Raw genomic sequence first — 14108 nt, 5'->3', positions numbered from 1 at the left:
CACAGCCACTCCTGGGCGCTGATGGCCTGCAGGTGCTACTTCAGCTCAGCCTGCAGGCTCCACTTGGGGCGCTTACAGCTGTCACCACCACCATGTAGGGAGTACAGGCCACCCTCTGCTGGCCTACCTCCCCTGTTCGGAGGCTCTCTGCGCTGCTCACCTGCCCAGAGTGACTGGGGCTGGGTGGAAGCCAGGCGTCCTGCCCTGCCCAACCCCGGCTGATCCGCCCCTGTGCGAGCTGCCACCCCGCCGGGAAGGGTCACGCATCTGGTTCCCAGGACCGCGGACAGCCTCAAGCACTGCCCCCTGCCCGGCAGGGTCATAGATCCGGGTCCCGGGACCACGGACAGCCTCAAGTATTGCCCCTCGCCCGGCAGGGTCACAGATCCGTGTCTTGGTCCCGTGGACAGCCTCAAGCGCTGCCCCCGCCCGCCAGGTCACGGATCCGGGTCCCAGACTACCGACATCCTCAACTGCTGCCCCCCGCCCAGCAAGGTCATGGATCCGGGTCCCAGGACAGCAGACAGCCTCAAGCACTGCCCCCCGCGCGGCAGGGTCACAGATCAGTCCTAGACTGCAGACAGCCTTGCCCGCTGCCGCCTGCCTTCAGTATGCAAATTAGCCACCATCTTGTTGCTTCAGGGTGGGGGTCTCCATTGAGGTGCCTGGCCAGTCTGGGTGAGGGGCTGAGGGCCGTTTTTAGGCTGCCCGCACCCCCTTCAGGTTAGGGGTCCCACTGGGGGGCCTGGCCAGTCTGGGTGAGGGGCTGAGGGCCGTTTTCAGGCTGGCGGGCGACTGAAGCTCCCAACTTCTCCTTTTTTTCTTTTCTTTTTTTTATTCTGGGATTTATTTACCTTCTATGGCTGTCACTGGAGCTGAGAGCCGGCTTTAGCTCTGAGGCCCAGTTGCAGCTCTGAGACCTCGGCTGCTGAAAGCAGGTCCCTGCGTTTGTTCTATAATTGAAACACTGTTGCAGTCCTGCTGGCTGAAGCCCGGCTGGCCGAAAGCAGGTTTCTGGGTTTTGTTTAACTTCTATAATTGCAACATTGTTTCTTAGAGTGCAAGCTCAGAGGCTGGCAGCGGCAGGCAGGGAACCTTGGCTTCCTCCTTCACTGGAGCAAACAAGCCTCCTGTTCACTTCACTGCCTGGCTGCCGGCCACCATCTTGGTTGGCAGTTAATTTGCATATCGCCCTGATTAGCCAATGGGAAGTGTGTCGGAGCTACAGTTAATTACCATGTTTGTCTGTTATTATATAGGATTACTTGTTTATTGTGTATGTTGTAGAAAATAAACCCAAAGGAAAAAATTATCCATAATCTCAACATTTGGAAATAACAGCATTAAATTTTATTTATTTATTTATTTATTATTTTCAAAATAAATTTTTATTGATTTCAGAGGAAGTAAAAGAGAGAGAGAAACATCAGTGATGAGAGAGCCCCACACAGGGGATTGAGCCCCTAGCCTGGGCATGCGCCCTGACTGGGAATCGAACCGTGACCTCCTGTTTCGTAGCTTGATGCTCAACTGCTGAGCCATGCCAGTTGAGCTTTATTTATTTATTTATAACAAAGCAAAACATTTTTTTTCACTGTAAGAAGGATTTTAACAGAAACAATATACCTGAATGACACATATATGTGAGTTTAAATTTAAGAACAATATACACTACACAATGCATAATTGTTATTAGTGTGTAACATAGTATGGGTGAACTAAAAACAATTTATTTTATAAATTATTGATATTTAAAAGAAAAATGGTAGCAAATAAGGGAAAATACTGGTAAAAAAATAAACAGGTCCTAATTGTATTCAGATCCTTTTTTTACAGTGCTCAACTGTAATTTATATACAGGGAGGCCTCAGGTTATGTCGGACTTGATGTACGTCATACGTCGTTTCATGGTTACATTGCCATCTCCCATTTATTTATAAAAAAAAAAGTTCCGTCATTTCGACGTATGTACATATGTTTTTTATTATTTTTGTACCACAAGTAAAGATTAGGAACTGTTATCTTTCTTTTAAAATATTTTTACTGTTTCACTTCATTACTGCTGTGTATGTGCTTCATTTGAGTGATGTAGGTGCTTATGTAGGTGGGTTCCTACTTTCGTGTTATGTCATGCCATAGGAACGGATCTCTTATGTAACCTGAGGACCTACTTTGTATTTATTTATTTATTTATTTATCTGTTTTGTGGGTCAGTAAATGGAGTCACCTTTGTATAATTTTTTTTCTTTTTAATTTTTATTGAATTTATTGGTGACTTTGGTTAATAAAATTGTATAGGTTTCAGGTGTGCCTATAATACATTATGTGTATGTTGTATTGTATACCTACTACCTCAAGTCAAGTCTCCTTCCATCACTGTTTATCCCCCAATACCTTCTTCTATCTGCCCCCACCCTCCTTTCCCTCTGGTAATCACCACCTTTGTATAATTTTAAAATATGTCTACCAGAATAATTTAATTAAGAAAATTATTTCATGTCATGTTTCAGTGTGCTTTTTAAGAACTTAGATTATTACCTTTCAGGTTTCTCAGGATCATGAAACAATGGCACAAGTTTTGTTCAGCAGGAATTTGAGATTGAATGTAGCTTTAACTTTCTGGAAAAAGAGAAGTATAAGTGAACTTGTAGCTTATTTGGTGAGGTAAGTGTGACCTTTTTGTTCAATAAAAGTAATTTCTAGTATGCTATTTAGAAGTGCCTCTTCTTTTTGTTATTACTGGCTAAAATTGTAAACTTCTATGTTTAGCTTCAATAGAAACAATATAGTTTAAATTACATTCAACTCCAGTCTAAGAGTAACCAAAATAAAGGAAACCATCAATTTTATCAGACCAAATAAAGCTGTTACCTTCTCTAAGATTCTTATCCATTATACCAAGAGATACCAGTATTGGAAAACTAAACCTTTAAGAATCCCCTTTGAGTAAAAATTTTAAATATTACCTTCTCAAATGTTACCTTAGTGAGGCCTTCCTTTGCCATCTTATTTAAAAACTAGAGGCCTGTTGCATGAAGAGATTCATGCAATAGGCCTTCCTTCCCCTGGCTGCTGCCACCGGTTTTCTTCTGGCACCCGGGACCCAGACCTTCGCTCTGGCCGCAGTGGAGAAGCCAAGCCTCTTCAGTCTTCAGTTGTCTTCAGTCTTCGCTCTGCGCTCACATATGCAAATTAACCACCACCTTTGTTGGGTTAATTTGCATACTCATCCTGATTGACTGGTGGGCGTAGTGGAGTGACACCAATTTGCATGTTTCTGTTTTATTAGTGTAGATATACATTTCTTTACTCCCTATCTATACTTCTGTTTTATTTTTCTCCGTAGCACTTAACTACCATCTGCATGTTCTATATATTTTACTTGTTTATATGTTTAATAGAGGCCTGGTGCACAAAAATTGTGCACTCGTCAGCCCAGCCTATGCCCTCTCACAGTCCAGGAGCCCTTGGGGGATGTCCGACTGCTACGGAGGCAGGAGAGGCTCTCGCCAGCCGAGAGCCCGGCTTCTGGCTGAATGGCACTCCCCCTGTGGGAGCGCAGTGACCAGTCGTTCCGCCATTCCGTCGATTTGCATATTAGCCTTTTATTACATAGGATTGTATGTCTCTGCCTTCTCCGACCCACCTCCAATTCTCTCTCTCTCTCTCATACACATACTAGAATGCAAGTCCTATCTCTTTGTTTACTGATGTACCCCCAGCATCTGGCTAATCATACACACTTGGATTATTTGTTGAATGAGTGAATTTCTCAAAGACAGTGTGAAGGTCCACGGAGCGGGCCTAAGCCAGAAGTCAGACATCCCCCGAGTGGTCCCAGACTGCAAGAGGGCACAGGCTGGGCTGGGGGACCAGCCTCCCCACCCGCCCCCAGTGCACGAATGTCGTGCACCGGGCCTCTAGTATGAAAATAATTGAAGAAATTATCTCTCTAGGTAATGCTATTCTTTTTGTACCCACAGGATAGAAGACCTTGGAGTGGTGGTGGATTGCCTTCCTGTGCTTACCAATAGGTAAAAAAAAATATTTTTCAGAAAATAAATTAGTTTAAAAAAGACAAATTATGACCTATTCATATTTTTATGACTTGTAATTATTTTAGTTTACAGGAAGAAAAACAATACATCTCACTCGGCTGCTGTGTAGACTTGTTGCCCCTTGTAAAGTCACTACTTAAAAGCAAATTTGAAGAGTAAGTGCTGATCTGAATCTCAAGTCATTTTTCTTTTTCAACAGTATGTGCCCTGTGAATGCGTTAGTAGTAGATTGAGCTCCATAAAACATACATGGTTTCTCTTTTTAAGTTGCTTATAGTCCAGTTAGGAAAAGAATATGAAATGACTAAAGACAATTACAGAAGCATCTATAAACAAGTTATATAAAATACAGTTTTGTGAAATAAACGTTTAGAAGAGGGAAAGGTCAATGTAATATATGCATTGGGTTTTTTTGAGTAGTGGAAATATTTTTTGTAAAGGCTTCTTAGATGAAAATACTTGAATTTTGTAACAAAATGTCATTTCAGATATATAATAGTTGGTTTAAACTGGCTTCAAGCAGTCATAAAAAGGTGGTGGTCAGAACTATCGTCCAAAACAGAAATTATAAATGATGGGTGAGTATACCTTTAAGGATAACCTTATGCTTCTAAATTTTATTTCATTTTACTTTTTTTTTTTTTTTTTTTTTTTCAGAAAAGCAGTTGGATTTAACTAGGTGATAATTTTATTCTCTGATCATCCTATCTAATAAAAGAGAAACATGGTAATTAGCGTACGACCGCTACCCTTCCCATTGGCTAATCAGGGCGATATGCAAATTAACTGTCAGCCAAGATGGCGGCAGGCAGCCAGGTAGCTTGAAACTAACATAAGGCTTGCTTGCTTCAGTGACGGAGGACTCCAACGTTCCCTGCCTGCCTTGCCAGCCTCTGAGCCTGCAGTTTGAAACATAGTTACAAATATAGAAGCTAAACAAAACCCCAGAAACCTGCTTTCAGCGAGCCGGGATCTCAGAGCTGGAGTTATACATTATTTCGATTATAGAACTGAAACAAACCAGATACCTGCTTTCAGCAGCGGAGGCCTAAGAGCTGGAGCCTCAGAGCTAAAGCTGGCCCAGAATAAAAAAAAAAGAAAAAAAGGAGCAGTTGGGAGCTTCCGTCACCTGCCAGCCTAAAAACAGACCTCAGCCCCTCACCCATACTGGCCAGGCACCCCAGTGGGGACCCCCACCCTGAAGGGTGTGTGACCAGCTGCAAACAGCCATCATCCCCTCACCCAGGCTGGCCAGGCACCCCAGTGGGGACCCCCACCCTGATCCAGGACACCCTTCAGGGCAAACCAGCCAGCCCCCACACGTTCACCAGGCCTCTATCCTATATAGTAAAAGGATATATACTCCCAGCACCGGGATCAGCGGAGCCGCGAGGCCTCCCGGCACCGGGATCAGCGTGACGGGGCAGTGCCCAAACCCCCTGATCGCCCTGCGGCTGTGTGTGTGACGGGGTGGGGCCACAACCTCCCTATCCGCCCTGCTCTGTTCGTGACAGGGGAAGGAGCCCCAACTGCCGGGGTCCAACCCCAGCAGGTCCAGGGGTCCCCAAAGGTGTGGACGGAGTCGGCGAAGAAGGAATGACACGGAGACAGTGTTCAGTTGACCAGCAGCCTAGCCAGGTTCTGTAGCCAGGTTCTGTCCAGGTTCTCCAGCCAGGTTCAGTCACCAGGTTCTAGTCAGGCTCTCTTGCCAACCTCTGCAGTCAGGTTCAGTCCAGGATCCCTTGCCATGTTCTCTCCAGCGAAGCTCCTCCATCTCCTGGTTCCCTGTAGGTTCTGTCTTCTGAATTCTGTTCTAAGCTCTGTCTCTTTCTGTCTTGTTACATCTGTATTTATACCAGTTGATTCAATCCCATCAATCTCTATTCCAAAGGTTAGGGCGTTTCTTATCTCCATTCCAGGGAGTAAAGATTATGTAGCTTAAGCATGATTGTTCGTAGTTAAAGTGATTAATTACCCGCCTGGCACTTAGTTAAGGGGTTTTATTCCCTCCCTAACTTCAGGGGAAAATCCCTACCTGGGGAAACAACCTTTCTCAGAGGTGACCTTGGTTAAAACACATAGTGCCAAGAAGGTGAGCAAACATATTAAGAAAAGTATGCCATATATGCCAGGTCCCTTGAAACAGCAAGCATGGACCGGCTCCCGGCACCCAACCCCCTGATCAGCCCTGCTCTGTGCCTGATAGGGGGGAGCTCCCCAACCCCCTGATCGCATTGTGGCTCTGTGTGTGACAGGGTGCGGTGCCCCAACCCCCTGATCGGCCCTGCTCTGTGTGTGACAGGGTGCGGCGCCCCAACCCCCTCCCCCCCACAGGCCCTGCTCTGTGTGTGACGGGGTAGAGCCATAACCTCCCCATCGGCCCTGCCCTGAGTGTGACAGTGGCGGCGCCCCAACCCCCTGATCTGCCCTGCTCTGTGGGTGATAGAGGGCGACACCCCAACCGCCCCCCACAGGCCCTGCTCTGTGTGTGACGGGGTAGAGCCATAGAAGTTGAATTTCAGAGCCCAGTAACCTCTTCTAGCAGAATCCTGCTCTTCGTTTTAGAAGGAAAAAGTATAGCAGTGATTTAACCATTGTAATGTGTAAGAGAGAGTCTTTAGTGGAGTAAGTAATGAGGCTCAGGAATGGAGGTATCCTGCAGAGTCCTTTGGCTACCTAGACACTAACCTTAGAATCCAATTCCCAAAACTATATTAAAATCATCACTATAGGCCCAGTGCACAAAATTCGTGCACGTGGTGGGGGGTGGGGCACCCCTCACCCCCAGCCTACACCCTCTCCAATCCAGGACCCCTTGGGGGATATCCACCTGCCTGTTTAGGCCCGATCCCTAAACCGGCAGTCGGATATCCCTCTTGCAATCTGGGACTGCTGGCTCCTAACCGCTCATCTGCCTGCCTGCCTGCCTGCATGATCGCCCCTAACTGCCCTCCCCTTCCAGCCTGATTTCCCCTAACTGCCTGCCCCTGCCGGCCTGATTGCCCCTAACTGCCTGCCCTTGCTGGCCTGATTGCCCCTAACTGCTTCTGCATACCGGCCCGATTGCCCCCTAACTGCTCCCCTGCCAGCCTCATTGCCCCCTAATTGCTCCCTTGCCAGCCTCATTACTCCCTACCTGCCCTCCTCTGCTGGCCTCATCGCCCCTAACTGCCCTCCTCTGCCAGCCTCATTGCCCCCTAACTGCCCTCCCCTGCTGGCCTCATCACCCCTAACTGCCCTCCCCCACTGCCCCATTGCCCCTAACTGCCTCTGCCTCAGCCCCCACCACCGTGGCTTTGTCCGGAAGGACGTCTGGAAGATGTCTGGTCTAATTAGCATATTACTCTTTTATTAGTATAGATAATTTGAGTATTGCAATTAGATTTAGTATTGCACTTTGAATATTGCAATTCTAAAAATTATATTATAGTCATCATAATTTGAGTATTGCCTTGCTGTGAAAATATGTAGGTACTCTACCAAATGGACAAGATTATTATGAAACTACTAAAAATATCTCCCAATGGGCTCTTTAAAGTTTATGGTTTTCTTTTTCTTTATTGCTTAAAGTATTACAAAGGGTATTACATATGTGTCCATTTTATCCCCCTCGCCCTAGACAGTCCCCTAGCCTCCCCTATCCCCCAGTGTCTTATGTCCATTGGTTATGCTTATATGCATGCATACAAGTCCTTTAGTTGATCTCTTACCCCACTACCTCCTGCCCCCCAACCCTCCCCGGACTTTCCGCTGCAGTTTGACAATCTGTTTGAGGCAGCTCTGCCTCTGTATCTATTATTGTTCAAAAGTTTATAATGGTCTCTATTATCCATGAATGAGTGAGATCATGTGGTATTTTTCCTTCATTGACTGGCTTATTTCACTTAGCATAATGCTCTCCAGTTCCATCCATGACGTTGCAAATGGTAAGAGTTCCTTCCTTTTTACAGCAGCGTAGTATTCCATTGTGTAGATGTACCACAGTTTTCTAATCCATTCATCTACTGATGGGCACTTAGGCTGTTTCCAAATCTTAGCTATGGTGAATTGTGCTGCTTTGAACATAGGGGTGCATATATCCTTTCTGATTGGTGTTTCTGGTTTCTTGGGATATATTCCTAGAAGTGGGATCACAGGGTCAAATGGGAGTTCCATTTTCAGTTTTTTAAGGAAACTCCATACTGTCTTCCATAGTGGCTGCACCAGTCTGCATTCCCACCACAGTGCACAAGTGTTCCTTTTTCTCCACATCCTCTCCAGCACTTGTCGTTTGTTGATTTGTTGATGATAGCCAGTCTGACAGGTGTGAGATGGTACCTCATTGTTGTTTTGATTTGCATCTCTCGGATGATTAGTGACTTTGAGCATGTTTTCATATGTCTCTTGGCTTTCTGAATGTCCTCTTTTGAAAGGTGTCTATTTAGATCCTTTGCCCATTTTTTGATTGGATTGTTTATCTTCCTTTTGTTAAGTTGTATGAGTTCCCTATAAATTTTGGAGATTAGGCCCTTATCAGATATGATATTGGCAAATATGTTTTCCCACACAGTGGGTTTTCTCGTTGTTTTGTTGATGGTTTCTTTTGCTGTGCAGAAGCTTTTTATTTTGATGTAGTCCCATTTGTTCATTTTTTCTTTAGTTTCAAGTGCCCTAGGAGCTGTATCAGTGAAGAAATTGCTTCGGCATATGTCTGAGATTTTGTTGCCTTTGGATTCTTCTAGAATTTTTATGGTTTCCTGTCGTACATTTAAGTCCTTTATCCATTTTGAGTTTATTTTTGTGTATGGTGTAAGTTGGTGGTCTAGTTTCATTTTCTTGCATATATCTGTCCAATTTTCCCAACACCATTTATTGAAGAGACTATCTTGGCTCCATTGTATGTTCTTGCCTCCTTTGTCAAATATTAATTGAGCATATTGGTTCGGGCCGTATGGTTTTCTTTTTAAACTCTCAAAATGTCCTACTTTATACCCACCAACAAGTTGACTATTAGTAAATGCTTCATGCCTAGTATTCCTATCTGCATTAACAAATACCTTTAATTTCTGTGTTTGGCATGTACTATTTTAAAGAGTTGCCTTACTTCAGTAGTTTAATATTCTCTGATAAATACTTGAAAAATTTAAAACTATTTTCATTAAATGTATTTACTACCAAAGTTCATATCATATTATATTTGCATTTTCTTTTTTCCTCCTAGAAATATTCAGATTTTAAAACAACAATTAAGCAGATTGTGGGAACAAGAAAACCATCTTACTTTGGTTCCAGGATATACTGGTAATATAGCTAAGGTAATCTATATTTAAGCTTAAAAATTTAAGGTTTAAATCAATATTTAAGCTTAATTAAAATTTAGAAGTAATATGTTAGTATTATGCATTTATAAATGAATTCTTTCAAATCTTGAGGTAAAGTAATTCAGTACTATTCAGTAAGATCTAGAGTCAGTTTCATATTTGCAAATGCTTATGGTCTTCTGGGTATGAATGTGACTTTGACAGGGAGCACAAAATTACCCATTGAATGTGTTTGATATACAGCCACAGAAATAATGTGCTGGAGGTTGTTTAATGACCTAGTTCCAATCAAAGAAAAATATTTGAAAAAGTTAAAAATCCAGGTAAGGAAGGCATCTGAAGATTAAGTGAGGAATACAATTAAATGGTCTAATTAAATGGTTTGGGGGTGTTATATTTTACTTGACTATTGCTAATATCAAACTCTTTGGGAAAGTACACTGTTCAAATCACAATATGAATTTGAGATTGGTCTTTATTGATTTATTTGTCTCTTAAAGGAAAAGGTACATTAGATTTTAATATTTAAACTCCAGAAAACATTGGTATATAAAACACATATAATTGCAGAAAAAAGTCATTGTTAAATGTTTCCACCCTTTTACTGAGTATATTGCTATCATAAATGGGCATTAGTCAGAAATATAAAATTGTTTTTTAATTTAAAAAATATGTACTGAATAAGAGGATTTATGTTATAGACTTACTTGTAAAAATTTTCTTGGATACTTTTCAAGGAAAGAAGCAAAATGATCTACCAAACATGTGTCTTACCACTTTGTGTGATTTAACTTTGTAGAATTTTTAATGATTAAAATATTATAAACAGATATCAGTTTCCCAGAAGTATTTTTATTTTCTGACAAATCAATAAAGACCAATATCAAATTCATATTGCGATTTGAACAGTGTACTTTCCTATTGAGTGATTAAAAGTTCTATGAAGTTCCTTAAGCTATGATATAAAAAACCTCTTTTACAAGATTAAACACTCAATTGTAATTTTCTTAAAGTTAGAAATCAGAAAGATAGGCTATCATCAAACTGAAAGAATTGTGAATGATTTAATGATCTTGCCTAGTTATAAAGACAGAATTGCTTGATCACAAGAACCAAATCATTTACTCAGCACTTAGCAAACATTTATTGAGCCCTTGTGTGCCAGGCCCTGTGCTAAATGCAGATTAAAAAGTTGAATACACCATATCTTTTACCCTCAAAAGGTTACAAAGGGAAACAAGCAAATCAAGTGACAAAAAGGGAGAAGAAAGGGGTTGTGTATATATGTGTTTACTAGCTAATGAAATGTTTTTGTTTCATTTTCTAAGGATGTAGATGCTTATTTATTACAGTTGCATTGAAAGACTTCATCTACTAAAGAGCATTTGGTTATTCAAAACATCCCTGGACTATATGATTTCCAAACAAGTCTCATTGGAGAACTGTGAACTATGAAAGAAATCAAAACCGTTTTCTTCTAAAGCCACATATGAAACCAATAACAAAACCCTAGCAATCTACTTCACATTGAAGTGGAAAAATATCCGAAAGGAGCAGCTTCAACTTTAATAAGGTGAAAGTGCACTATGAAGATTGTTCACCTTTGCTGCTTTTGGGATTTACATGGTTACTTGGCAAGAACTACTGGATCTTAATGCAATCCTTGATAAGAATATACTTTATACTATGTGAAAAAAAAAACAAGACAAAACTTATTACTAGGAAAAGCAAAGACCAATCATTACTTTTTTTTAAGATTGTGTTTTATAAGAAAACACTCAAATGTGTGCAGCTATTTTCTTATGTTGAAAGACTTTAAAAGTTTTAAACATCATAGCAAATAATCAATACTAAAAGTTTTTTTGTCCACACTGAGATACTGTGTAAACAAAATGCCTTAATTATTAATAAGCCAATGTATATGATACCAAGATCTGTTTTAAAAAAGAGTAAAACAAACCATGCTTCTGGCATGAAAGTTATGGAATTAAATCAGGGGTTTCCATTCATGTGGAATATTGTTAAAACTTATTCCACACCATCTTTAAAACTTGAGAATATGTTTAATATCTCTGAAATCGTTTTGCCAGAATCGTCATGTCATGTATGTATGTGTTATTCTTATATAAAAGAAAGAGGTGAATATGTATTTGTATGTGTGCTTAGTTGGAAATGTTCATAGAGTTGGCTAATTTATATTCACTTTCTACTGTATATAGATTTCTAATATTTTCAGTTCTGTATCATTTAAGCTTCATTTGAGTAAATTTACTAAATATTTCCATTTTTTGCTTTTTAAAATCTGGTTTTATATGAATTCTAATTGTTTTTCACTACATTATGATTTAAAGAATTACATACAGTGCTTTAGAAGTGTTTACAGTTAGTGCTGACCTTATATTTTGAGTTCCAATACTTTATATTACTACCTCCTCCAATGGTTGGTATGAAATGCCAGCAGACTGTATGAGGTCTTTTTTTCCTTAATACCATTTTTTGGTGTCAATGACCCCAATTGTGGAATGTCTTCACAGCTGTACTTTTTAGCCTGTCTTGAGAGTGATTGGGCTTTAAATACCACTATTGGTTCCTACATCATCTCATCTTGAATGAGCCCGAGCAAAGATTTTTAGTATCAAATTTCTGTGCAGTAATCCTTCAAGCACTTGAATGTAAGCCTTTAGCATTTACCCAATTAGTGACTACTGATGTGAATCCTAAACAAGCATTTTTATTGGTTTAAAAATATTAAAAATGTTCTCTTTTACTGAGTTCTCCTTTTGTGTAGCTATATTTCATATAGCTGTGTATTCTTCACAGTAGTAATTGGCTATTTTCTTAAATCTTTAGGATAATTTCAGAGTACTGCACTCCCGTGATTTAAGAGTTGAGTTATTTAAGAACTCATTTTTCAGGAGGTGGGAATTTGAATCGGAAACCTGCGTCATCTCTGTGAAACCTTAAGATGATGAAATATAACCTTTCTTTGTTCCTATTTCTTTAGTTATCACTTTATCTAATAGTTTGAACCAGTTAACTCAGAGCATGGTGCTACTGAGGCTAAGGACAGGAGCTTAACAGGTTCATTCACTTTACACACATACACAGAACTATTCATAGTTACAGACTGCACCTTTTCTTAGGTATCTGTCTCACAGCTTCAGCTTTTGGTCACAAGGAAGATGGTGTGTATACTTAGCATAAACCCTTCACCTCAAATAGAAAGATATCTCAAATAATTGGTATATGTAATACTGTAGACTTTGAATCTAATATTTAAAACACTATAATATTAAAAATAATAATATCTAAAATACTGTGTTATTATAATTTTCTCTGGTAAGATCATTGACTAAACAATATCTTCTAAAATTAAACTTCAATAAATCAAACTTCAGTAAAAATTAAGTACAAATGAAACATATTAAGAAAATGTACTACCTTGTTAACACTGAGTTTTTGTGCCTAACTTTGGGTTTGTTGAAGGAGAGTTGATACTCCATTTTATTTACTTGGAGCTATATAAAGCAGCAGTCTTTAGCTCACAAAGATTATTCAATACCACACATTCCTAATTCTTGGCCTTTGCAATTTGCCTTAATACCTACCTCTCACTGACTGAGTTATGATTAGTATTAGTTGATTTTAAGATTTTTTTTTTAATATATTTTATTGATTTTTCACAGAGAGGAAGGGAGAGGGACAGAGAGCCAGAAACATCGATGAGAGAGAAACATCGATGAGCTGCCTCCTGCACACCCCCCACTGGGGATGTGCCTGCAACCAAGGTACATGCCCCTGACTGGAATCGAACCCGGGACCCTTCAGTCCGCAGGCCGATGCTCTATCCACTGAGTCAAACCGGTCAGGGCGATTTTAAGATTCTTGATAAAAAATACTAGATAAGTAAATAGTACTGAACACTTCTGTTGCTATTAAGCTCTTAACATGCTATTTAATCAGAACAGTGTTGATATCCAGAAAGAGCCAAAGAAAGTGTTTATAAAGTATTTTGGCTGTTGTGTGACCTAGATTAGGACAATCGCTGTCTGTCATCACTCATTTGTGGCTGTGCTGCTAAGCAGTACACAGAACTGAGGGACTACCCAAAGTTTCTATGCCTTACTACCTCTTCTACCTTTTAAGTTTTCTGTACTGAACTTTGCTAACTTTGCAAGTCTAAGGACAGTTTGTTGAGGTGATAGAGGGTTATAATCAAGTAATTTCTTTCTACTAGAAATAAAGTGGATTTTGTAATAAGTGATCATGATCAGAAAAAGGATTAAAAGTTAGGAAGCAGGCATTATCAGATGGTTTTAAAAATTAATCTTTTGGCAGTAATTTTAAAGGTAATTGACAGATTATTTATTTACCTGAGTCCTGAGATGTGAGGATTTGGATATCTGTATCTACTTTGGAGAATCATTAATGTCAGCACTAAAGTGTAAGGGCAACTGAGGAATTAAGTCCTTATCCATCCCCCTAAACATATTTGGTACATGTCATATCCTAACCTTAAAAATTGTTGTGTGTGTGTGTGTGTGTATTCAAGGCTATATTTTTGGCCTTTGAAATAGTAATTTTCTCAAACTTGGAGCATTTCTACATTTGGCAAGTTATTAATATAATTAATATTAATGGATAACTAATTTGAGTAATGATTACCTATTAAATACTGATAATATAAATCATGTAAATGTTTGTTTAGTTAGTTAAATGAGTCAAGGAATCTGAAAAAACAACAACAAAA

The 14108-nt window shown here is 40.2% G+C and overlaps 1 protein-coding gene across 3 annotated transcripts in view; it reads left to right on the top strand.

The window, feature by feature from the left end:
- The window catches only part of KATNBL1 (katanin regulatory subunit B1 like 1), a 56673-nt gene extending 44544 nt beyond the window's left edge, over positions 1–12129 (top strand). For all 3 annotated transcript variants that reach the window (XM_059705651.1, XM_059705666.1, XM_059705658.1), the window contains 6 exons: positions 2546–2664; positions 3984–4034; positions 4124–4213; positions 4547–4636; positions 9259–9352; positions 10687–12129. In XM_059705651.1, the coding sequence (XP_059561634.1) occupies positions 2546–2664; positions 3984–4034; positions 4124–4213; positions 4547–4636; positions 9259–9352; positions 10687–10719 (477 nt within the window). In that variant the 3' untranslated portion in view covers positions 10720–12129. The remainder of the gene's footprint in view (positions 1–2545; positions 2665–3983; positions 4035–4123; positions 4214–4546; positions 4637–9258; positions 9353–10686) is intronic.
- Positions 12130–14108: the final 1979 nt, after the last annotated feature.

Source organism: Myotis daubentonii, chromosome 1, assembly GCF_963259705.1.
Source record: "Myotis daubentonii chromosome 1, mMyoDau2.1, whole genome shotgun sequence".
Lineage (NCBI taxonomy): Eukaryota > Metazoa > Chordata > Mammalia > Chiroptera > Vespertilionidae > Myotis > Myotis daubentonii.
The sequence above is the reverse complement of the archived record's forward strand: the minus strand, read 5'-3'. Positions and strand labels throughout refer to the sequence as shown.